The 23,707-nt window shown below is 35.9% G+C and overlaps 1 protein-coding gene across 1 annotated transcript in view; it reads left to right on the forward strand.

Moving 5' to 3' along the window:
• The window catches only part of psidin (phagocyte signaling impaired), a 321,893-nt gene that overhangs the window by 213,147 nt on the left and 85,039 nt on the right, over positions 1-23,707 (forward strand). The window contains exons 12-13 of the mRNA XM_090399962.1: positions 2,232-2,367; positions 16,143-16,232. Of these exons, the coding sequence (XP_090256088.1) occupies positions 2,232-2,367; positions 16,143-16,232 (226 nt within the window). The remainder of the gene's footprint in view (positions 1-2,231; positions 2,368-16,142; positions 16,233-23,707) is intronic.

A 23,707-nucleotide genomic window follows, 5' to 3' on the forward strand; every position in this document is an offset into this window, starting at 1 on the left:
AAGATGTCTTGTTTTTCCTTTCTTGTTTTGGTCTTCTGTTTGTTAGCATTCTTGAAAGTATTTTTCCTTATCTCGTCTGAAACTGCATTCAAATGCCATACTTCCTGCAGATTTCCTGTGGCCTTCATATTCCTCCTTTCCTGAGCAGTTTTGATAGTATCTTCTGACAGCCATTTGGACTACTTCTTCTTACAAGCTGTTGGAATATTCTTCTTTGCTTCTGTTTTAATTACATCTTTAATCTCTTCTCATAGTTCCTTTGGTTCTCTTTCACACAAATTGAGTGTGTTGAATCTGCTCTGTATTCTAATATTGTATTCAGCCTGTATGTTTCCAAGATCATATCTGATTGACATTTATGGTGTTGTTTTCAGTTTCTATAATTTCACATGTATCGTAGCCACTAATAATTAATGGTCTGTTCCACAGCCTACACCTGGAAAAGTCTTGACAGACTGAATTGCACTTTCCCATCTTCTTTGTCCAAGTATATAGTCAATTTGAGTTCTGTATTGTCCATCAGGTGATATCCATGTGTACAATCTCCATTCCTGCTGTTTGTTCACAACAAACAAAGAATTCTCTGCACAAAACTCAACTAGTCTCTTCCCTGCAGTGTTACGAATACCTAAACCAAAATGACCTGTTATTCCTTGTTCTTCGATTTTTTCCACTTTTGCATTCCAATCTCCGATAAATAACCATAAATCTCGCTGTGGTGTTGCATCTATCACTTCTTGTAACTTTCCGTAAAATTCTTCAATGTCTTCTTTTGGTGCCTCTGTAGTGGATGCATAAACCTGTATGATGGTCACATTCATTTCATTGGATGTCCACTGACTGAGAGAAACGATTCTGTCACTGGATTATAACCTAATACATACCTAGCCATCTTTTTCCTGAGTAAGGAAGATACTCCATTTTTGCCACTTGTCTCATGTCCCAAGTATCACTCCTTGTATACAGGCAAAGTATGACTTTCTTACCTTCTACATATTAATTCTCGTAGATATTAGTTATGAACTTTTGCGAAAATATTGATTTCTTAACGAAATCAGTGTTTTATTTCAACACTGCATTTTTCCTCTGATTTGTATTTGAAGTTTTTGTTGCGTGAACTTTGAATTTCAAATTCCTATCTGCCATAATTCCAATTCCTAGCCTCATCAGTTTCTTATTTCTCATTGGAGGATTATATAACATTGTTATATAATCCTCCTGTGTAATATGGGAAATGTTATTATAATGCAAAAGTACATAACTTTGTACTTACTAACGTTAAATTGATAGTCATTATCATTTGTCCACAGTTCCAGCCTATTCAAATCATTTTGTAATTGCTCTATATCAGTAGTATCCCTGATTATCCTGCCTATCTTTGCACATAAGCAAACAGTTGAACATCGCCTGTTAGTTCCTTTCCAATATCATTAAAGTATAGACTGAACAACAGCAGTCCAAACACTAAGCGAAATAAAATTATAAAAATATGATTATTAACTGGCCTTATTTCTGCTGGATTTAAAACCAGCATCTTCAGAGGAAAGCAACATATTGCATTTTACACAAGATAGTGAGTAACTGAAGCAATTCAAATTGTAATGGCAAAAGATCTACAGTTCTGTAGGAATTGATCTTAGGATAAGTCTCCTAAATTTTTTGGAAAATTAAGATTGGAAGAATGCTTCATAGACTAAAAATAATCTTTCTGACCTGTAACAACTTCTATATAGCACATTGGTTTTCTTCCATATAATTCTGTTAGGGTGTGTCCAAAGCATGTCAACTGTAACATGTTGTTTTGCTTTGAAGATTCTGGTTTGAAATCCAGCAAAATATAAGCCAGTTAATAAACATCTTATAATTTAGTTTGTTTAGTGTTATAATACTGTTAAAATAAATTATGAATAATGTCCAATACCCAAACTTCTCTATAAGATTAAATCTGACAGATTCACACCCCTATCACTTTCTGGTACATGTCATACATAAACATAGTTCTGTCATCATGTGTAATTTCCTGCCATTTCTTCTCTTTCCCAATGTTTACTTTGTTTCATTGAATGAAGGAGGGAGACCTATATTCTTCCCCTCCCTACAGTCACTATATTGACCCTTGTGCTATTTCTGTGGTCCCTGTGGTTTTGCTTTAGTGAGTATCTACTATATAATGAATTGTAATTAAAATGAGAAGGTAATATTTTATGACTAATTGATCTTTCTGTTGACAGGTCAAAGACATGCAGCGGCATTTGTGTTATTCTCAGTTGAGGTACTATGTTGGCCATTGTGATGAATGGTCTCACCAACAGAAGTTGTCTTTAACTAGAGAACTTATAGTAAGATATCACCATGGCCTTCAATTTGGTAAGTATTCCACCATCCTCAGATAATTTGAGTCCTCCTGGCTTAAGATAATAATTGCTTAAAATGATTATTTTAAGCTATGAAATGAAAATAAGCTAGCATCAGAAGGAATTCTTATGGTAGCTTTACTGATATTTGACTAAAATTTTACTTTATATAATTTCATGTAGCTTCTGTAACTGTGTTGCTGTGATGAAGTTAAAATTAATACTGCCATTCATCTAGTACAATGATTTTAAATATTTTCAAGGACCAGCAAAACTTTTGATCTTACATTATTCTTTTGTTATATTAGTTGTAGGTTGTGGTGTAGTGGTCCAGAAAAAAAAAAGTACTTTCACAACTTTTTTTTTTTTCTGGACCACTTAAACTAAAGGCTGTTTTCCCAGAGGAAAAAATGCTTATGGTTTAGCATTCTGTAAGTTATTCTCTGTGTGTAGCTTGTTGTTCCATACTAAATAAGCTTTGTAACTAAAGGATCAACATTCACTTGCTAATGAGATTCTAGCAGGTTCAAACTCCTGCTGAACATTTCTATAGAAGGCATGCTTTTAGGTGTAGCTGTAATATAAGTAAAGACTTTGCTCTTGGTATTGGAAAGGGAAACTGTAAAACATAAAGTACTAGTTTACCAGAAAATGACCCTTTACTTAATTTATGCAGGTGAATCTCCACTTGAGAACTTTCAAGATAAGAATAATTTGTACCAATGAACAAACACACTGGGCAGGCTAATAAATTGTGACCTCAATTCATTTCATGAACATAGAATCCTGAACTTCCAAACATTTTATGAATCCTAAAGTTCACCAGTACATCAATAAGTTTAGCAATATATCTTATGAAAAAAATAAATTTACCTTATGAACAATATTTCAAGGTACGTATTATGTTCATAAGTTGGGGTACTTATATTCACCTGTATATTTATGTGACACCTCTCCCCCCATTCTGCAGAACAGATAGATGGAATCAAGGATGAATTCAGTGAGGTAGCAATTAAAGTATAAAAAGATGCTGGAACAGTTATTGCTCACATTATTGTAAGTTTCATAGAAATGCAGATGTAATAAATACAACTTCTGTTTAACAGCACCATGAAAATGCCACAGAAGAGACTCTGCAGAAACTGACCCTCTGTGAGAGAGATTGACATTTAGATGAACCTACCCTTTCCAGGCAACATGAAGAGTTTTTTTTAAATGAAATTCCTGCTATTCAGTTTATAGTGTAAAATTACTTTTAAATTTAATTTTTTTGGGTGCTTAGGTTGCTATAGAAGTGATATGTGTTTGTGTCTGGAAAGGCTAGGGTGTAAATGTTAATCTGAGAAGAGAAATGTGGTCTTGACTGTTGAAGCTGAGCATTATCAAAGGTAATTAGTAGAATAACTAAGAATAACACTGAGTATTCAGAGTGTTGGGAATGAAGAGTAATACTTCAGAATCACTTTTATCTTGGCCAGTGGAATTGGAAAAAAGGGATCCATTTGGATTTGTTAACATTAAAATCACTAAGAAAGATGACTTTACTCTTGAGGTAGTTTGATTGCATGAGATCAGACTTTATGAATAAAAAAAACTTGAAGGTCTGAATGATTTTTAGAATAGAGAATGGCAATATCAGATAAATGGTACAACAAGATAAAAAATAGTAGATTCATGACTTAGCATCCTCTGATAAGGAATATCAGACTACACAAAAGCACAGGTGGTGAAAGGCATACTTAAGGCATCGTTTGGACATTTAAGGTGGTCTGTGATCGTAGCAGTAATTTGGAATTTGAGCAAAACAGGATTAGGTTTGAATCTTTGTAGGTGATGGTGAATTTCATTTCACAGAACAGGTAGGTGGAAGGAAAGATGAATGGGAGTAGCATTAATTGGTGAAGAGAATGTGGAAGTTTTATCATTTAAAATTTTTCTTTTGGTGGAGGTTTGTTTATTCATGTTAACTATAGTGATGTATATCTGATTGAGTTGCTGTCATGTTGGTGATAAGAGGTGAAAAAAAGAGCAGCGTAACATACAGTGGGAAGAGACGTTGAGCCATTCTGCTCATACAGACAGCACTGTCTTCATGTCATAACTTGGCCTTAACAGTACCATTTGAATACCACTATATGGACTCCTACTGGCAGTGTAAAATCGGGTTGAGATCGGGGTTCAAGGTTATATTGCGAGTGGTCGTGTAATTTAGCGCTTGTGTAAAATTACACGGGGTGCTTAAGGGTCAAAGCAATATAACTGAGGAGACCTCCACATAGCCATCAAAGGAATGTGGAGAACCGACCAGGGCTTCTGACTTAATGTCCAATCATCACCTTCTCATGGTGCACCCTGTTAGGTATCTACCTGGATACCGAACAGACGAGGATGAGCTGGCAATTTGGGATTTAGCCCACCAAATTGTATTCCTATTTGCTTAAAGCAAAATTTCAAATGATGGTACAACATCACAGAATTTCATGCTGGCTGGGGCGTCGCCCAGTTAAACAAGGCCACCGTTGTTTTCACCAGGGAACCAGGGCAAACAGCGAAAAGTCAGCTACTGGAACAAATCCTAAAACTTACTCCAACTCAACATCACCAGAGTTCAAGATCGGTACTATTAATATAAGAAGCCTGAATGGCAAAAAAATGACTCTAGCTGAAAATTTGGATAAATACCAGATCGACATAATCAGGGTGACTGAAACAAAACAGACAAAAACTGGTGAGATCTTTCTGAGCAATAAATACAAAATGTTATATTCAGGCAATGACAATCAAGGAAAAGAAGGAGCAACCTTAGAATTCAACACTAAATACAAGGCTAATCTTCTTGAATGGCAGGCAGTCTCGAGTAGAGTGATGTGGGCAAATATCAGAATGGGGGAACTGGACAATGAGACTTATTTCTGCTTATGGTCTCACAGATGGTTCTATTAAGGTAGAAGTGGAGGAATTTTTTGAGGGTTTAGAGAAGGCAACTGACACAATGAAAAAGTTGATCCTTGTTGGGGATCGAAATAGCAGAGTAGGAAATGATTGTCAGACATACAAAAATATTTTGGGAAAATTTGGAGAAAAGAGCAAATCTAATAATAATGTCATTAGGTATTGTATTTCTGCTCAGGACATGGACTGGTTATTACTAACACAATGTGTTCCAACATAAAAATGTGCACAAATTCACATGGAGAGGCAAGGAATAAGAAAAGTCTCATTAACTATGTTATTGTTGATAGTGATGTTTTCTCCCTGGTGCAGGACACCAGAGTGTACAGAGGATTTGAAATTGGAAGTGATCACCATTTAGTCTTGAGCAGGATAAAATTGAATTTCATATTGAAAAGAAGAACATGTAAGAAAGTTTTAAAGCAAATAAAAGGTGAGCAGCTCTCAGATATGAACTGTTCACTAAAATACACAAAGATTATTGAAGAAAAAATGAAAGCGTTTGAGAACAGGATCCAAACCTTGCAGATTCAGTGGCTAGCCTTGAAGAAAAGCTTGATTAATTCAGCCAGAGAGGCATGTGTTGAGGTTGTCTGTAAGGATAGAAAAATCAGAATTATGGGGAACACAGGAAGTTAAAGAGGCAGTGAAGGAAAAGAAGAAATCATATCAAAAGTTCCTGACAAATAAGTCAGCTTGTGCTCTAAGAGAATACAGAGACAAATGTAAGAAAGCTAAACACTGTGTAAAACTAGCTAAACAAAAGTCATGGGAGGACTTTGGCAAGAACACAGAAAATGAATATCAAGGTGGTAAGGTATTCTGGAGGTTGTTGAAGAAGTTTAGAAATGAAGGAAAGACTGCTGTAAAAGGAATTAGAGATGATAAAGGTGACATGAAAACAGGAGAAAAAAATATCATTGAAATAATGAGTAATTACTTCGAGTAATTGTTAAATGAAACAAGTAGTGATAGCACAGTGGTAAAAAAGCACTCGACAGGCATACAGTCAGGAATACATATCCATGCTTGAAGTAGAAAAGCCATCAAAGGCTTGAAATGTGGAAAGGCAGCAGGAGTAGATGATATTCGACCAGAAATGCTGAAGTATGGTGGTATAAAAGTCTTGCAGTGGCTGCATGACTTTTAGCACTGCATAGTTCAGAAGGCTTGGACAGAGGGATGAATTCCCGGTGATTTGAGTAGAGTTCTCGTTATACCATATATAAAAAGGGAAATGAAACTGAATGTGAGAATTACAGAGGTATTTCCCTACTGAGTGTTCCTGGTAAGATATATGCAAGTATACTTGAGAAACGGTTGATAAGAATTGTGGAAGAAAAGCTTGGTGAAGAACTAGCTGGATTCAGGCCAAATAGAGGCTGTCAGGATCAGATCTTCTCTTTACAACAGATCTGTAAAAGGCATATGACAAGATGCCAAGCTGTTCAATATGCTACAGTTATATGGTGTCAACGGAGCATTATGTCAAGCAATACTTAGTCTTTATTTGAGTTGTAAGTCAGCAGTTAGAATTGAAGGAAGTACAGGAAGATGGTTTAATGTTAAATCTAGTGTGAGACAACGATGTACGTTATCCCCTCTGTTATTCATAATCTGTATGGATCACATTATGAAGGAAAGAGGTATTAAACCTGATATCAAAATTGGAGATGTTAATGTCAGCTCTTTGCTTTATGCAGATGATGTTATACTTCTAAATAGATCCGCTACGAGTCTGCAAGATTGCATGACTAAATTGAATAACTATTGTAATAGATATGGTATGAAGGTCAGCAATAAAAAGACAAAGACAATGAAGATAGGCAAAATCGTTGAAAATGTCAACTGCATTGTGAATGGAGAACCTGTGGAACGAGTAAAAATTTCAGCTACTTAGGCACGATTTTTAGTGAAGATGGTAAATTAAATATGGAAATAGACAACAGAATCAATAAAGCTGTTATGGTAGGAAGTCAATTGAATAAATTCATATGGAATAAGAGAGAAATTAGTCAGAACACTAAATTAGCTGTATATAAGACAGTGTTCAAACCAGTTTTAACTTATGGATCTGAGAGCTGGGTCAGAATTAAAACACTTGACCAAAGACTAGAGACCACAGATATGAGAGTCCTGAGAAAGATTAGAGGTGTGAACAGATGGCATCAATGGCAATATCATATTAAATACGAGGATATTAGGAAAGAACTTGACATTGTGAGCATCCAGGAATGCTTTAGCAGAGCTAATCTCAGGTGGTATGGTCACTTAAACAGAATGGGCGAGGGAAGATTAGCAAAACACGTGTTCTCTGCTAGGTTGGCAGGAAAATGAACCCGAGGAAAACCAAGATATAGGTGAATTGATATGGTACAATGTGCCTTAGACGATAGAAATATGAGATCTTATAATATTGGAGTCTTGACAAGTAACAGACTGATCTGGAGTAAAATTGTAGATAGGAAGTTAGTAATGATGTAAATTTTTCATGTAGTACTATCATATCCTGTACAACCCTTGAGGGTGAATGACAGGAATTTGATGATGATAAAAGGCATTGGTATTATGTACCTACTGATCAGATGTCTCTTAAGTATGTGCCTATCAAGTTCAGTTCCTTATACAGTACTATTTGGTAGCCAGCATCCATAACTGCTTTAGTTCTGTATCCTTGAAGATTGTTAAGCTATCGAAGTGGATTATGCTAGCAGAAGCATCAATTAATTCTTTGAAGATGAGAAAATCTCCAGGCAAGGAAGGAATAACTTCAGAACTACTGAAAGCAAAGGGGGGGGGACCTATCATAGATTCCCTGTTCAAAATTTGCCAAGATGTGTGGAACAGTAACCCATGGCCCAAAGATGGTGCACCTCTGTTCTGATTCCTATTCCTAAAAAAACGGAATAGTACAAAATGTAGCAAATCTTACTCTCTAGGACTGTGAGGAAAATAAAAAGTATAAACCAAGCAAGATTCAATAAAAACAGGAGTACAATAGATATTTACATTTATTTACTTTATTTACAATACATCTCTTTGGAGAAATATATTGAACATAATAAAATATATCACAATTTTATAGATATTGAGAAGGCCCTTTGATTCATCATGGCATGGGGTATTGTGGAGAATACTGAACCTATATGGAATAGATAATAAAATAGTATGCTTAATTAAAACTTTCCATTCCTCAGAAATGTTAATAGAAATCAATGGCAACTACATCAAGCCTTTCAAAATGGAAAGAGGTGTGTCAAGGCTGCATACTTTTGCTGGCTCGCATTCAGAAATGGGTTGACAGTAAATCTCTGCTTTGCCATGAACATGATAGATTTATTAAGGAAAGGTCATGTTTTAGCAACTTACATTTTATAATAATGTTGCGATTGAACTAGACGAAGGGAATGGATACACCATGATACTTTTGGATTTTGCTAAGACTTTTGGCAGAATACAGCATGGAAGACTGTTGCATAAATTGGAGATATGGGATTGGATTATAAACTATTGGAATGGATAAGAGGATGGCTGACCGACATATCAAAAAGTTGTATATGGGGTGAATCTGCAAGATTCAAGGTAACTAGTGGTGTACCACAAGGATTAGTCCTTGGTCTACTTATTCAATCTGTACATTGTACATTATGATATTGGGAAGGAGTTGACAGTCAACATACAGCTATTTGCTGATGATGCGAAGACAAGTAGGGTAATTAGGAATGCTGCTGTTATATGCAGTACTTGCAAAACGATTTGAATAGGCTTGAATTGTGGGCATGGAAAAATGGATGTCAGTTCAATGTCAGTAAATGCAAAGTCATGCACTTTGGCATGATCATATATCCAATGTCATATTATATTGGTGGGATTATGCTAGAAGAAACTGGTCAGGCTAGAGATCTTGGACTGATAGTGAATAGCAAGTTGAAGTTCAGGGGTCATGTAGCAAAGATTGCAAATACAACTCAAAGATAATTGCAATGCTGAAAAAAACTTTCACATGTAAAGATGTCATTTTGCCTCTTTACAAGGTCTTGATAAGACCTCACTTGAATGATTGTGTTCAGGTCTGGTCTCCTGGTTTCTGTTGCGATTCTGAAACAGTGGAGAGAGAGAGAGAGAGAGAGTGAGTGCAAAGGACAGTGATATCTGGATTGTGGAATACTGATTATGAAGACAGATTGAGAATTTGTAGACACAAGGACACAGGAGAAAGATGGGTGATGTGATTGAGACTTACAAACTTCTGAACAGTTCATAGAGGATTTCAGTTGATGGATTTTTCATTTTATGAAGGGTGGGGAACAGACAAGAGAACACCTTTTGAAGCAGAATGAATGCAGCTAAAAATGGGGTGAGGGCTAGATTTTTCTCTTGTAGGGTGGTGCGTGATTGGAATGGATTGCCATTAGATGTTGTGTGTACAAGCAGTGTGAATGAATTCAAGAATAAGTATGATAGCTGATGTATGTATATATGTGGCCTCTCTCTCTCTCGATGAGTCCCTGACTCCCTGGAGGTCTTTTAATAATAATAATAATAATAACCCTATGAAAATTTCAGTTACTGATGAAAAACTGGAAGAAGTAGAAAGATTCACCTACTTAGGAAGTGTAGAACACAGAGATAGCTGGTCTAAACATGGCATTAAAGCACACATTGCTAAAGCAACTGTTATTCTTCAGAGATTACAGCCACTATGGAAGGACAGTAGAATATAGCTATCTACAAAACTCTAACTCTACCTTATCTATACCCTTGTTAACTCTGTCTTACTACATGGTTGCGATTGTTGACAAAGAAGATGAGAAAAGATTATTGGCCATTGAAATGAAGTGCTACAGAAAACTTTTGAAGATACCATATATGGCCACACAACAAATCATAAGGTTAGAAGGAAAATCTGCTCCTTTTCTACAACATAAGAAAATACCACTAAAATATGTTGGAAACAGCTGTGATGGCTGGGCCATATAGCTAGATCAGATAGCTTACCTAAATTGCCCCTAGAGGGCTTGATTTCTGGTAAAAGATACTGGGGATGGCCTGGGATCACCTGGATAGATAATATTAGAAACTGGACTAATTCTTTGTTCTATACTTAGTTAAGGAGATACCAAGACAGAAACATCTGGAGAGAGTATGTTAGGAATGACACCTTTATAGTGCTCCAATGGTCTACATAGACTATGACTGAAGAAGAAGAAAGTGTTTCCCCAGGCAACGAATTGTCATCTACCACCTAGTAGTTCTGTTTGGCATTTTCTCCATCTAGGAAGATATCCTTTGACAGTAGGATTGTTCATTGATGGCACCAGTGTACATTAAGTGGAAATGGACTGTACCTCAGGAAGGCATGGTCGACTTCACTGAACGAGGCTGTATATTGCACATCACCAGCCCATTAGTGACCCAAATCATTCTCTACTATTTTTAATTAAAGCATAAATAAACTTTCCATTGAAGCTTTTAACTATAATTTAATTGACAACAGTGCCCTGCTTTGGGCACTGTTGTCAATGCCCAAAGCACTTTTGTCAACAACCTTTTTTGTTATGATTAGCTGTCGCTGTAACAAAAACCATTATTACCAATATATAGTGACATATATGACTATGTAATTGCAATGTATTACAATAATGCAATATATTACATTATATTATTCATTCAGTAACTTTGAGAAACTGCCAAAAAGACCAAATCAAAACCTTGTATGCACAATGTTAGTTTAAAGGAAATTCACTATAGGAAATTATCTGCTACAACAAACTTTGTGATTATATAGCATTTCCCCTTGCCCCACCCCCACACAATAGAATAACATAACTCATTAGCATTGTGCCTAGAGTATAGGAAAAATTTGGGAGGAAATGTGAAGGGTATAGTTAAGAACATTTTGAGGAAGATTCACATGGCAGAGACAGATGGATAAGAGAAGTAGCAGCAGGTGGTGTGCCTTGCCTGCGTGCGTAACTCTAAATGGATGTTGGGCAGTTACTGTTTGTATTTTAACAGGCTTATTGGAAATCAGAGGAAGGATGAATTTCCGTTTGGTTGAGCATTTCTGTAAAAGTACCAGTAGACAACATTCAGAGTAGAAACTGTTCCTGAGGTCCCTACAAGTTTGCTGTAGTGAAGGTTGACTGTACCATAAATGCCATTTAGTATTCTCAAGTGACCTGTTAATTTATATATTGCTTGTGCTTGACCAGGATTATTTAGGATGCATAGAATAAAGTGTCATGAGAAGGATGGAAATCTTATTTCTTTTTGTTATACATATATTAACACTGGTTAAGCATACTTAGTTAACCACTTCATACATAAGCAAAGTGGATATTAGATCTAGCATTATTTCAAAGTCAAATGTAGAAACTATGAAAGTTTCATAAGTTGACCAGAGAGCTTTCGGGAATGCATTCCTCGGTATCCCCAAGTTGTCTTAGTATGGACAATTAAAAGACATCAGCGCTGCCCAAGCGTCCATATATTCGCCTCTTATTAGTCCATTTTGATAAAGTTTCACTGGCCTGACAGCTGTTTCAAACTGGTTGGTTCTCTTCAGAGACCAGGCAGAAACTTTAAGAGAGCAAAAATTCTCAGTGCTAAGGAACTTGAAATGTCAGAGAAATGTATTTCCCATAAGTGAACTCTCGGTTGGTGCTTAAAAGTAATTACTAAAATAAAGAGCCCAGTTTGGCAATGTAAAATTACATCGCCGAATAAAAGGTGAATGTATGGATCCTTGGGCAGCACACATGTCTTTTAGGTAGCCCATACTAAAGAAACTCGGGGATACTGAGGAATGCATTCCCGCAAGCCCTTTGGTCAACTTATGAAACTTTCATAGTTTCTACATTTGGCTTTGAAATAATGCTGGATCTAATATCCACTTTGCCTATGTAATTTTGCATTGCTGAACTGAAGCCCTTTTGGCTCTTTATTTTAGTAATATTCTTCATATCGTTTTAGTATTAAAACACTAAATCACAAAAAAAATGTTTGAACACATTCAAATTGCATGTCAAATTAGCAATACTGATCTACTCTCCTATGAACAGACTCCATCCTTTAGCACGTCCTAAGTGTAAGTGCCATGTGATTGTAAATTGGCTTACTATCCATTTCAAAGCACACAAGAAATACATTTGCTACTATGAAGTATTCCTCAAGTATGGCTGTATTAATCAGCCAAAATCTTGAAAGACAGTCATCTTAATATCAACTTCAAGTAATAAACTTCTTCAACATTAAAGGGTGCTAAGTGTTGTTTGTTAAAATTTTGAACTGTTCACTTACCCATTTTTGCATGTAGATTGTACTTTAAGGATGCTGGTTTGAAATACAGTGAAATATAAGCTAGTCAATATAAGAGTTTTTATTATTTTATGGTATCACACCATTAAAAAAAAAGTTATAACGTCCAGCTCCTAAGCCTGTCTAAAAAATTATTTAACAGTTGCTGTGAGATTTGTATTCACTTGCTGAAGAGATCTTTATTGAATGAAATCCTCATAGTAATTGAAATGCTTTAAAATTACTAGTGGCGAGCTGTATATGCTCCCAATAGAAGTTGCACCTTTCAAAGGTGCAACTTCTATTGGGAGTAGCATTTGAGGCAGTAGAGGATTTTTGTCCAGTATGATAATACCACTTAAATTTGTGGACATCTGAAGCAGCTAGATAAGCATATTTGGTATCTAGAGAAAGGTGTTGGGAAGGATAGTGAAGAGAACATTTAATCCGGTGCTGGTGAGGTGGGAAAACGTAACAAAAGTGGTAAGGTGGGGTCCCACAGACCCACCCAAATAATGTAGTGTATTATAGAAATCCATATCTTTTTAATCAATATTAGATTACGTATTGTGTAAGTGTCCTGTAATTTTTCAGAATAAAAATGCAGATCCACAAAATTAAATTTTTATCATCCAAAAATACTTAACTAATTAAACATCTTTATTTTTACTTTTAGCGTCATCTATAAGTTGACATAACCTCTGTTCTCCCTGCTCATAACTCATCTGGTAAACAAAGATATTATTCTCAAAATACCCTCTAAATGTTTACGAAAATGTATTTGCTTATAGTTGGTATGTAAAAATATAGAAGACACAGCAGTAACGATAATATTTTAGTAGAATATACATGAAAACAAGTTATGTTTCTGAAGTAAATATAGTCACACTTTTGGTAAGGGGGACCCCAGCACACTTTACACCTCTGCACACTAAACTTGCTTGTGTGCAACAGCCTGTTGTCTATGGCGTCGAGTAGCGGGTTACGGGAGGGGAAGCTATACCGAGGCATGACTCACTGCCACACGTTGTTAAAAAGTTACAGCCAATTTAAAATCTTTGGGTCTGTGACACCCCACCTTACTAATGCCAGGTTAATGAAATGACATTATATGGTTTTATCATCATCATCATCATACTTGACAAGAATTTAGACCTAGAGTTCCCTGTTCCAACCTTAGAAGTTATCATTGAATCTCTTAAGAGGATGTCTCCTGGTTTTTTTTATTCCTAATGGTTTGTAATTTAAGACTTGTTTTGGTAATCTTTCCGTTTTCATTCTTTCAGTGTGTTCCATCCATTTATGTTTATATTTTTTACTTTTTTCTCTTACTGATTCCTGGTTTAATTCTTTAATAATTTCTTCATTTCTTTTGTGATTGAATAGAGTATACTTTGCAGTTTTTCTCATAAACTTCATTTCAGTGTTATTAATCTTTGTTTGTCTTTTTGTTTTATTGTCCAGACTTCACTTCCATTCAATAGGACTGGTAGGGTTAACGTGTGGTATACATTTAGTCTGGTTTATTTTTGAACTAGGTTAGGTTTAAATATAGAGTTAATTATACCTGTTATTTTTAAATATTTTGCTATTTTCAGGTTTATATCTTTTTCATTTTCTTATGTAATCATACATCCTAGGTAGTTAAATGAATTCACCTGTTCTGAAATCTTGTTTTCTATTACTATTTTAGTTCTTACTGGATCTTGTCCTTTAAAGGCCATCATTTTTGATTTTTCTGTTGATATTATCATTCCATAATCTTTGGCTATTTCATCTAAATTTAAAATATCTTTCTGTAAGTTATCTTCAGAATTTGTAATTATTTGGTCGTCAACAAAAAAGGAGAATGTTTAAGGTTTAAGTTCACAGTAGGAGAAAGTTTAATACCTTGATGGAAATTTTTATTCCATTTTATTATTATTTCATGGTTTTATCTGATCGCATATTTGTATAGTAATAATGCATAATTGGGTTCCAATATTTCTGCATGGGATTATCGTTTAAAAAAAAACTTGGAATTACTTAAACAAGGTCATTTTTCAATGTTTAGAAGTGATGCCATAAATTCAGTTTTATACAGAAAGCTGTTTCATGGAGTTTTATTGTTATTATTAAGTGAGATCTCCAGGGAGTCAGGGACTTATCGAGGGAAGTCACATATCACCTGTACCAGCTGCTACCTTTTCTTGAATTCATTCACACTACCTGTACTCACAACCTCCAAATGCAATCCATTCCAATCACACACACAACTATGAATGAAAAATCTAGTTCTCACACTCTTCTTCACTGCATTCATTCTCTCAACTTTCACAGACACTTCTCGTCCTCTTCCCACCATCCATAAAATCAGAAACTCCATCTAGTGGTATCCTGTGACCCTTTAAGAAGGTCGTAGGTCTCAATAATCTCACCTCTGTTTTTCATGTTTGCTTGTGTCTGCAGTCCACAAATTCTTAGTTATCTTCATAACCTATATTCCACAAATCTGATATCATTTTTAACACTCCTTTGCACTCTTCACTGTATCAGCCATAGAAATTAGGAGATCAGGCATGTGGATAATATTCCAGGTGATGATGTTGTATCAAGGTCTTATGAAGAGGTAAAATGACTTCCTTATCCTTGCATTTTAAGGTTGGTTCTTTTCAGCATTGTAATTATCCTCAGAGTTGTTTGCATTCTTTGCTATATGGTTCTTGAACTTCCTTATCTACTAAATCTCTGCAAACCATGTCTTGATCAGTTTCTTCTAGTATAATCCCACCAATATAATATGACTTTGGATATCTCATTACACCAAAGCATAACTTTACATTTACTAACATTGAACTGCTCACCATTTTCGCCTTCTCACAGTTCCATCCTATTCAAATCATTATGCAAGTACTGCATATCAGGCACATTCCGATTACCTTGCCTATCTTTTATATCCTTCTTAATGTCGTTAATGTAAAGAATGAATAAAGTGGACCAAGATCCCTGTGGTACACTGCTTGTTGCCTTAAATCTTGGAGACTAACCCCCCCCCCCCCCAATACCACTTTTTGATATCTGTCAATCAGACAATCTTATCCACAATAATATTTCATAATCCAATCCCATATTCTCCAATTTATGTAACAGTCTTTCATGCTGTATCCTGTCAAAAGCCTTAGCAAAATCTAAAAGTATCAAGGTATGTCCATTCCCCTTGTTTAACTTGGTGATAACATTATTATAAAATGTGAGCAAGTTTTTTAAAACACGACCTTTCCTTAGCAATACCATGCTGTTCATTGCCAATTATAGATTCTCTTAATCCATTTCTGTATAAGAGCTCTTACTAACCTTTTCCAAAATGTTCACCACACTCCAGAGATACTGATAGGTTGATACAGAAAGATTAATTATTGTTTGCTGTAAGTTATAGCAAACAAGCATTCCATACCAGAAACAATGATGAAAAAACAACTTTCTGTGATATAATTTATTGAATTGTTTAATGTATATTTTATTTTACAATAATTTGATCATTTCTGAATTCCATTTCAGGATCACATCTTTTACAAACGGACTTTCAACCATGTGATAATTACTGCCTTCTTGCAGCTCATATATTGATTGATCTCTGGCAAGAAACAGGTATTCACTTGTATTTTTTATAGTTTAAAAAAAGTAACAGCATATGATACATTTCATTTCTTTCTTGCTGTTTTAACTTGATTTACCTAATAATTGTTTTGAAAATGTGAAAAAACTATTTCCACATAATTAGCTGATGGATTTTTTTGTGTGTATTTCCCATGTTTTCTATATCTATTTTAAGGCCACAAATTGGGCTGAAGGCATGCTTCTTGAGATAGCCAAGATAGATTGCACGATTACAACATCTAGGGCTAATTACTAGAAGTCTAAAATGTTGAGGAACCGATGCCCTGGCTACACAATGTAGTGTAAGCTAAACTTCAAAGAAGGGGAGTTGATCTGCAGTGGTGAAATCCTCTGTTTACACTTTCACATTGGTGGGCTAGTTAGTAGTCTTGGATACATTCTCCCCCGCCAACAAATACTAAACTATCATATTGGATTAAACTTTTTAAATGTGAAAAAAGGCAAACCTTTCTGCAGCAACTAAAAGGTGGTTGCCCCGTAATATTCCTCTTTATTTGGAGCATGCTACCGCTTCTCCTATTCTGGCTATCCTTCCTAAAAATACTGTACCCTTTACACTCAATACCAGTTAGTGTGTCTGAATTCTGATAGCCATTAATGCCTACAATCTGATTTCCCAACATATTGACCAAGGCAATAAACTCTACTCCTTTGTTTCTGAATACTCCTAGCATTCATGTATAGATGTAATCTACCTGCATGACACAGTGGGACAACTTGCAGAACTCTATTCTTCTCTAGTGTCTTATACATGTAGACATTTTTGCACATGTTTGATGGGTCCGAACCAGATGAAATCATTCTCTCCTCGTAAACGTTTCCATGATAATGCCCATTTCTGTCATTTGCACAATTATATAACATTGTTGCTCTCTGACACTCTTATTCTCACTATTCGTCCCATTGTAATTTAGTGTCCCTGACTCTCTGTGTTAGGTTTCTTATTACTATTATTATTTTTTTTTTTTATATTGATTTCATCATATGAGTTTGGTAGCAAAACTAAATACTTAAGGGCTGTCCAACCTTAGGTAATCTGAGGGTCTCATTAAAAAAAAATTTATCCGAGCGCTGCATCACAATGCATATCTGGTAATTTGGTGAGCAGAAGCGACACAACCTTGATAGCTGAACAAACAACACTAATCATGCACTCACATCTCCCCGTGAGTGCCCGGAGCATGCACATTGTAACAAAACATTGTAAGAACGCTTCTTTGACATATCTAATATTTGAAAAAAACGTTGGTATATAGTGACTATTAAATTATTTAAGGAATTTACAACGTATACTAAATTATTTAAGAAATTTACAACGTATACTGGGGTGCTTAGGGTCAAAAGCTGTATAACTGAGAGGAGAATTCCACATAGCCTTTAAAGGAATGGGGAGAACCGACTAGGGCTTATGACCTAATGTCCAATCCTCACCTTCTAGTGGTGCAACCTGTTGGGTATCCCTGGATACTGAACGAACGAGGATGGGCTGGCAATTAGGGATTTAGCCAACCAAATTGTATTCTTATTAGCTTAAACCAATATAGAAAATGATGGCACAACATGACAAAATTTAATGCCGGCTGGGGTGTCGCTGGTTAAACAAGGCCATGTTGTTTTTGCCAGGGAACCAGGGTGAACAGCAAAAAGTCAGCTGCTGGAACAAATCTGAAAGCACACCCTAACTCAACATCACCAGAGTTAAATATCGGTACTATCAACATAAGAAGCCTGAATGGCAAAGAAATGTAGCTAGCTGAGGAATTAGATAAGTAACCAGATTGACATAATAAGGGTGACTGAAGCAAAAAAGACAAAAACTGGTGAGATCTTTCTGAACAATAAATACAAAATGTTATATTCAGGAAATGACAATCAAGGAAAAGGAGGAGTAGCCATAGTATCACAAAATACGAGGCTAATCTTGAATGGTAGGCAGTTTCAAGTAGAGTGATGTGGGCAAATATCAGAATGGGGAAAAGATTATAGGCGTGAACAGATGGCATCAATGGCAATATCATATTAAAAATGGGGGAATATTAGGAAAGACATTGTCAGCATCCAGGTATGCATTAGCAGAGCTAATCTCAGGTCACTTAAACAGAATGGACGAGGAAAGATTAGCAAAACAAGTGTTCTCTGTTTGGCAGGAAAATGACCCAGAGGAAGACCAAGATATAGGTGGATTGATACGGTACAATGTGCCTTCCTATACTGACCATTATGTCAGTATAGGAAGTATTTATTAAAGTTTATTTTAATTACTATTCCAGTATATGTTGTAAATTCCTTAAATAATTTAATATCATGTGTTACCAACGTATAAGCCTTTCTACAAGAATTACGATCATCCACAGAGATTCTATTGCATGCAAGGCCTGTCAATACGGCAAACTGAAGCTGAAGATATTGTTAGATCTTGAATGATGGTTCTATCAAGAATAGAACTGCTCCATTCAAGATTTAACAAGAACAACCATATCAAGCAAAAGCACACTTGTATTCTTGGCAAAACAAAACAGAAATAATATGTAAAAATGCAGATGTTAACTTTGCTTAAGAAGGGAATTAAAATATAAAGGAAGAAATTGAATCCAAAATTAAAATGAAATCGAAGAAGGAAATAAGTATTAGATTGTACTATGTTTAAAGTATTGTCTAAAACAGATGGAAATCTTAAACTTTCAAAAGCACCAATATTAAACTATGCCATGTATAAAATTGCGTATTGTCGTACGAACGAAAGTACAAAGGTTGCTGTGTGACCACCAAAGATGATGTAATGAACGATGAGTAGGTATTCGTGGAAGGCGCTCGAATTTCGCTTTCCCCGAAGAGAGCGATCCTCGTTCAGCGAGGAGGTGACAGCCAATTGGAAAGCGTCATAGACAAGCTTGGAGTACGGAAGAGGGCGCTATAGAAGAGTTTAAAAACGAACTCACGGGGCTGGAGACTCTCCCTTAGTTCCTTCTACGTTTCTGGTTTTGGTTCCTGTGGTGTTCCCCAGTTGCGTGTGCCCCCCCCCCCCCCACGTGGGTTACAGGCTTGTAGTTCCGAGGCGGGTCAGCACGGCTGATATCTGATAAGACGGCATGGCGGCAGCGAGTTTATGGTTCGTAATTCCGAAGCGGGTCAGCATGGCTGATATTCGATAAGATGGCATGGTGGCAACGTGTTTCTAGTTGCTGAGTGGCGTGAATCGAAGAAGTTGAGCACGAGATGACGACATTGTTTCGAGTTTCAGCCATCGGTCTGGTTCTAACCGATGAGAAGGCAGCAAAGGATTCCCTTTGAAGATAATTTGTGTTAAAAGCAGCGCCGCGAAAAGTTCGTAAGTCCAGAGGAAACAAAGGAAAAAAATCAGAACGAGCATGTGACTCCATGTGGCGGCAGATCACCATAAAAGGAGACAATCCATAACAAAGAACAGACGGAAGGATCGAGAAATCGTCTAACAAGGTGGTAATGTACAAAATCTTCATTTTTGTATTATCTATTAGTGATGAGTGTAAAAAAATGGACAGAGAATAGAAAAGAAGATAGTGAGAATTTAGAGACAGTTTCATGTGTTAAGTTGATTGAATTGGACTGGTAGTCTACGTTCTTAGATTGTCTAAACCCTAGTTAATGTGTATGGGTCATTAGTAGCACTAGTTTAATTTGATATCTGGAACCATGTTTGTGATTTAGATGAATCATGAGAGCATATAAATAACTTGCCTGCTTGATTACCACTGCCTTGCTTTACCTGTTTTTTAGTATTGATCTTGATTACCTTTGAATATACATGTTAGTCATATTGATCTAGTAGTCTGAAAGCATGAGAGCATGCAACACTTAGTTGAATGTGAATTGATCTTTGTTAGCAAGTTTTATTTAGAATTTGAACCAGTGTTTTATGATGAATGTGTACTTATTTAACCTAGAGATGTAAGATTAGAGTATTTTGATAATTAGAATGTTCCTTATTGTTTAGCTAGTAAATTAGAATTTTGATATGCCATACCTTTGATGCGTGGAAGCTTAATGTATGTAATGTTGATAATTAATAAACATGTTTTTCCTATGTAAGTCTGAGTCTGTCTGAGCATGAGATTGAAATTACCACTCGCTAAAGTTCGAACTTGTGAATAAGGGGAAATTAAAGAAAGTTTAGGCCATGACTGCAATGTTGAAGTTTCTATAGGCACTTAATATTTTAATAAGATTAGGTAATACTTAAACTCTGGGAAGGTTTCTTTGTACAAGAACTCTTCTGTACTAGGACTCTGGCTGGCGCAGCTAAAATAAATAAATTTTGTCAGAGTTCCGAATAGAGAAGCAGCCCCAGAGAGATAGGTTAGAGATTTCGGGCTTAGTTGGTGCGACAAGGATTTAAGATAGAAAATTAACAAGAAAGTGACGCCACACACAGAAGACAAAGAAGAAGAAAGGAGATATAACAATATCGAGACAACTAAATCGTTTGACCTTCCTAAAACACTGCCAGGATAATGAGGTAATCCCAAATTGTGTAAAATTGAAGCACTGTTTTTCATCACAGAAAGCTCTCCGGATTTATAACCGTGCCAGCTTCGCCCTTCTTTGAGAACTAATTACCGCTACGTGCATTCTCCTAGCTGATGAAAACAAAGCTATTCGGGCGCTAGAGGAGGAGCTGCTTTCCGACACGCTGAACCACGACTTTTGGACGATTCTCTGCAACGTCTCATGCGCTTCGGCAGCAAAAGAATTTGAAAAGATACGAAGTCGGCACATCAAAAAATTTGAAAACTTGAAAAAGGACTACCTCCGAACCACAAGCAACAATGTCTCAACAGTGTAGTAAACCTTTCTTCCATTACTCTGAAGCCTGAGTCATTCAATGCACTGGCACATGGCCACAATTTCGCCATATCTCCAAAGAAAATACCGGCTGTAAAAATAATGATTCAAATAGAATGTGGTATCCGCAACCTTCCAAACCATATTGCCAAGAATATCGAACTGGATGTAGCCGGTGTTCTCACCAAAGCAAGACCACCAAAATCCAACATATCCAAAGATGAAGGTAAAGCTCTGCAAGAAATGAAGAAAAACAAAGGAATAGTAATCACCAAAGCAGATAAGGGAAATGCCACTGTGGTTCCTCAACCAAACGGACTACACAGGTAAGCTTATTGTTAGATCAGGCTTCTTACCTCCCTATTGAGTATAATCCCACCAGCTTTCAAATTAGAACACTCCGAAGGCCCTTAAGATGGTCACTTCTTGACCTGTGGAAGTTACCAACAAACTAAAACCTTTTAACTCTAGACCCCCCCCGAATATATGGACTTCCAAATATACATAAACAAAATGTGCCATTACGTCCCATAGTGGATGGCATTGATTCCCCCACATACAAATTAGCCAAACATTTAGCCCAAGCTCTCACACACTATACTGGCAACACACCATCACACACAAAAAAACTCAGCCCACTTCAAAGCCAGTATAGAAAACCTCTCACTCCAACATACTGACATAATGGTCAGTTTTGACGTCTCTGAAGTCCCACTCAAGGAAACCTTAGAGCTCATTCTAGCCAAATTTCCTCCCGATATCTCAGCCCTATTTCAGTTCACAATGAACTCAGAATATTTCGTTTGGCAAGGTGCATGAGACTGCCCCAAATTTGGGAAGCTTGCATCGAGAACATCAGCCCAACAGCCAAGACAACCCAATATAGCCCTAGGGGGCACCATTAAGACTCTAGGAACAACAGTAGTTTCTCTCTTCTGCCTCATTGCTTTTTGTAGTGCCTGCGTGCACGTGTCATGCCTCTTAACCTCTTTATAGTGTGCTTGCATAGCATTCATATATATATATATATATATATATATATATATATATATATATATATATATTAAGTTAGATGGAAATCGAAACTGGCAGTGAATAATTAGTCAAGACTTACACTTGCCATCTTCATGCTACATAATTTTCAGACAGCTATTATTGAATCATCTGGATATCTTTATAATGACTAGTTAAAATGAAATCTGTGATTATCATTTCATATCCAAGCAAGTTATCTAATTATCTGTAGTAGACAGTATTTATATGTAAACATGATGTTATCTCTTAAAGTGTGATTGAGTGATCTTTGGAGAATAATTCATAATACATAAATAAATGATAATGATAACATTACAGTTCACACAGTTACTCGCTAAACATTATAATGGATGAAATAACTTGCTATAAGCTTTATACTATTGGAAATTTGTTGTTTCATGTAGAGGACTAACTCTCCATAAGCTTGGCAGAAAAGAGCTCAGAGTCTAGAAATGTTCCATCCACTACTTCAGAGTTTCCCAAAGCGGGCTGCATGGAGCCTCTGGGCTATACAACTGAAATTCTAGGGCTCTGCAAATCTTGTTTACAAACATTCACTTATTTTTTTTTTATTTTTTTTTTTTTAATTAATGAATTGATGAAATGATATGATACTATAAGTTGCTTGCATCATACCAAACTTTGAAAAACTCTGCAGTTCAAAACAACTGCACCATAGTCATTAAAACGAACTTCGATTTTTTTAATTTACGGAGCACTAAATTGTAAAATGGTGAACATTTATTGATTTTTTCTTTTTTTCATGATTATTTTAAAGATTGAGTTGTGAAGGCTCTACAAAAAAACTTTTGCTTGCTTTAGGGCTCCACTGTAGCAAGTAGTTTAGGAAACCCTGCACTACTTGACTTTAACATAACAACTGCATGTTATGTATTAATGCTACAAATGAGAGGTCATAAGACCCATAAATACATCAGTGCCATGTCAGAAGGATAAGCAGAGAGAAGAATTGTCCTTAATTTATGTAGTAACACTAATAAATTAAGGACATAATGAAAAGATTTAGCAGATCCCACTTTAAAAGTGAATTATTAAAATTAATTATCAAACAAATAGCCAAACGGCTTCAGTTTGGCTATATAAAATTACATAAGTAAAGTGGATGTTAGATCCAGCATTATTTCAAAGCTGAATGCACAAAAAGTTTCATAAATTAACCAGAGAACTTGTGGGAATACATTCCTTGGAATCCCCGTGTTGCTTTAGTGTGGACTACTTAAAAGACTTAGGTGCTGCCCAGGTGTCTATATATTTGTTTTTATTCAAAAATTTTATTATTTTATTCCATTTTTAATAAAGTTTCACTGTCCTGAGAGCTGTTTTGAACTGGTTGGTTCTCTTCAGAGACCAGACAGAAACCTTAAGAAAGCTAAAACTCGTTCAATACTAAAGAACTTGAAATGTCAGAGAAATTTATTTTTCGTAAGCTAATTCTCGGTTGGTGCCTAAAAGTAATTATTAAAATGAAGAGCCAAAAAGCTTCAGTTCAACAATGTAAAATTACATGAGCAAAGTGGATATTATATTCAGCATTATTTCAAAGCCAAATGCAGAAACTATGAAAGTTT

Source organism: Typopeltis vanoorti, chromosome 11 (assembly GCF_054136105.1).
Source record: "Typopeltis vanoorti isolate ZY-2024b chromosome 11, IOZ_Tvanoo_1.0, whole genome shotgun sequence".
Lineage (NCBI taxonomy): Eukaryota > Metazoa > Arthropoda > Arachnida > Uropygi > Thelyphonidae > Typopeltis > Typopeltis vanoorti.